Here is an 830-nt window from a genome sequence, read left to right as displayed (position 1 = left end):
ACCCTCCCTCCGAGCAACCCCTCCCACCACGGCTCGTGCCTGACCCATGGAGGGGTGCGAGGGCAGCAGCGTGAGCAGCACGCCCTCCCAATCCCAGCCAGAGCTCCAGGGCACGTTGCCCCTGGCACACAGAAATGCCTGCCCTCGGCCTGGGGCTCTTGAGCTCCTGGCACCCAAATGACGGCCACAGCTCCCCACAGCCCAGCTGCACGGCTCAGCCTGCTTCTCCAAAAGTAACCTCGTTTGCTCACTGCAGCTGCGTGCCCAGCCAGACAAACCGAGGTGGCTTTCCAGCCCCAGCGCGGTTCATTTCCAGCCCCATGCGCACTTACGTTTGTGCCAAGGACAGCGTGAGACACCTGGGTGTTTCTGAAAGGCAGGGAGAGAAGCAGCGTTACCAGCAGAGCTGCGCTCCCTCCAGCGCCCGCGGGGCTTGCAGCAGGGGGCCGGGGCACCTCTGACCAGCCTGGCCTGGGGCAGCATCTGCAGGGAGGGCTAACACGGCCAGGGTTGAGCCATTCGTGCTCACAAAGCGCTTGCAAATAGCTGCGGGTTTGGGGCATGGGTGCAGCTGAGCCCTGGGTGTCCAGGGGAGGAGGGACACGGAAGGATGGAGTAGCCAGGCCCCTCCGGGGTTAGTACTACACCAACTCCTTCATCTTGTGACAAGGATAGGGAAACTGAGACAGAAGGCCCCCACGGATTGAAACAGTACCCCAAAACCCCACTCCCCATGCATGGGATCCTACAGCCAGCCAGCACACGGCTCAGCCGAGGGATGGCACGGGCAGTGCCACAGGCAATGTGGGAGCACAGGGGAAGAATGAGCA

At 63.0% G+C, this 830-nt stretch overlaps 1 protein-coding gene across 1 annotated transcript in view; it reads right to left on the bottom strand.

The window, feature by feature from the left end:
* Positions 1-830, bottom strand: part of PPARGC1B (peroxisome proliferator-activated receptor gamma, coactivator 1 beta) — a gene marked incomplete at its 5' end in the record, with an annotated part of 8595 nt that overhangs the window by 5596 nt on the left and 2169 nt on the right. Inside the window, one exon of the mRNA XM_009865547.1 lies at positions 333-369. Within this exon, the coding sequence (XP_009863849.1) occupies positions 333-369 (37 nt within the window). The remainder of the gene's footprint in view (positions 1-332; positions 370-830) is intronic.

The sequence above is a fragment of the Apaloderma vittatum genome, unplaced genomic scaffold (assembly GCF_000703405.1).
Source record: "Apaloderma vittatum isolate BGI_N311 unplaced genomic scaffold, ASM70340v1 scaffold28542, whole genome shotgun sequence".
NCBI lineage: Eukaryota > Metazoa > Chordata > Aves > Trogoniformes > Trogonidae > Apaloderma > Apaloderma vittatum.
This window is presented reverse-complemented; position numbering and strand designations above follow the sequence as displayed.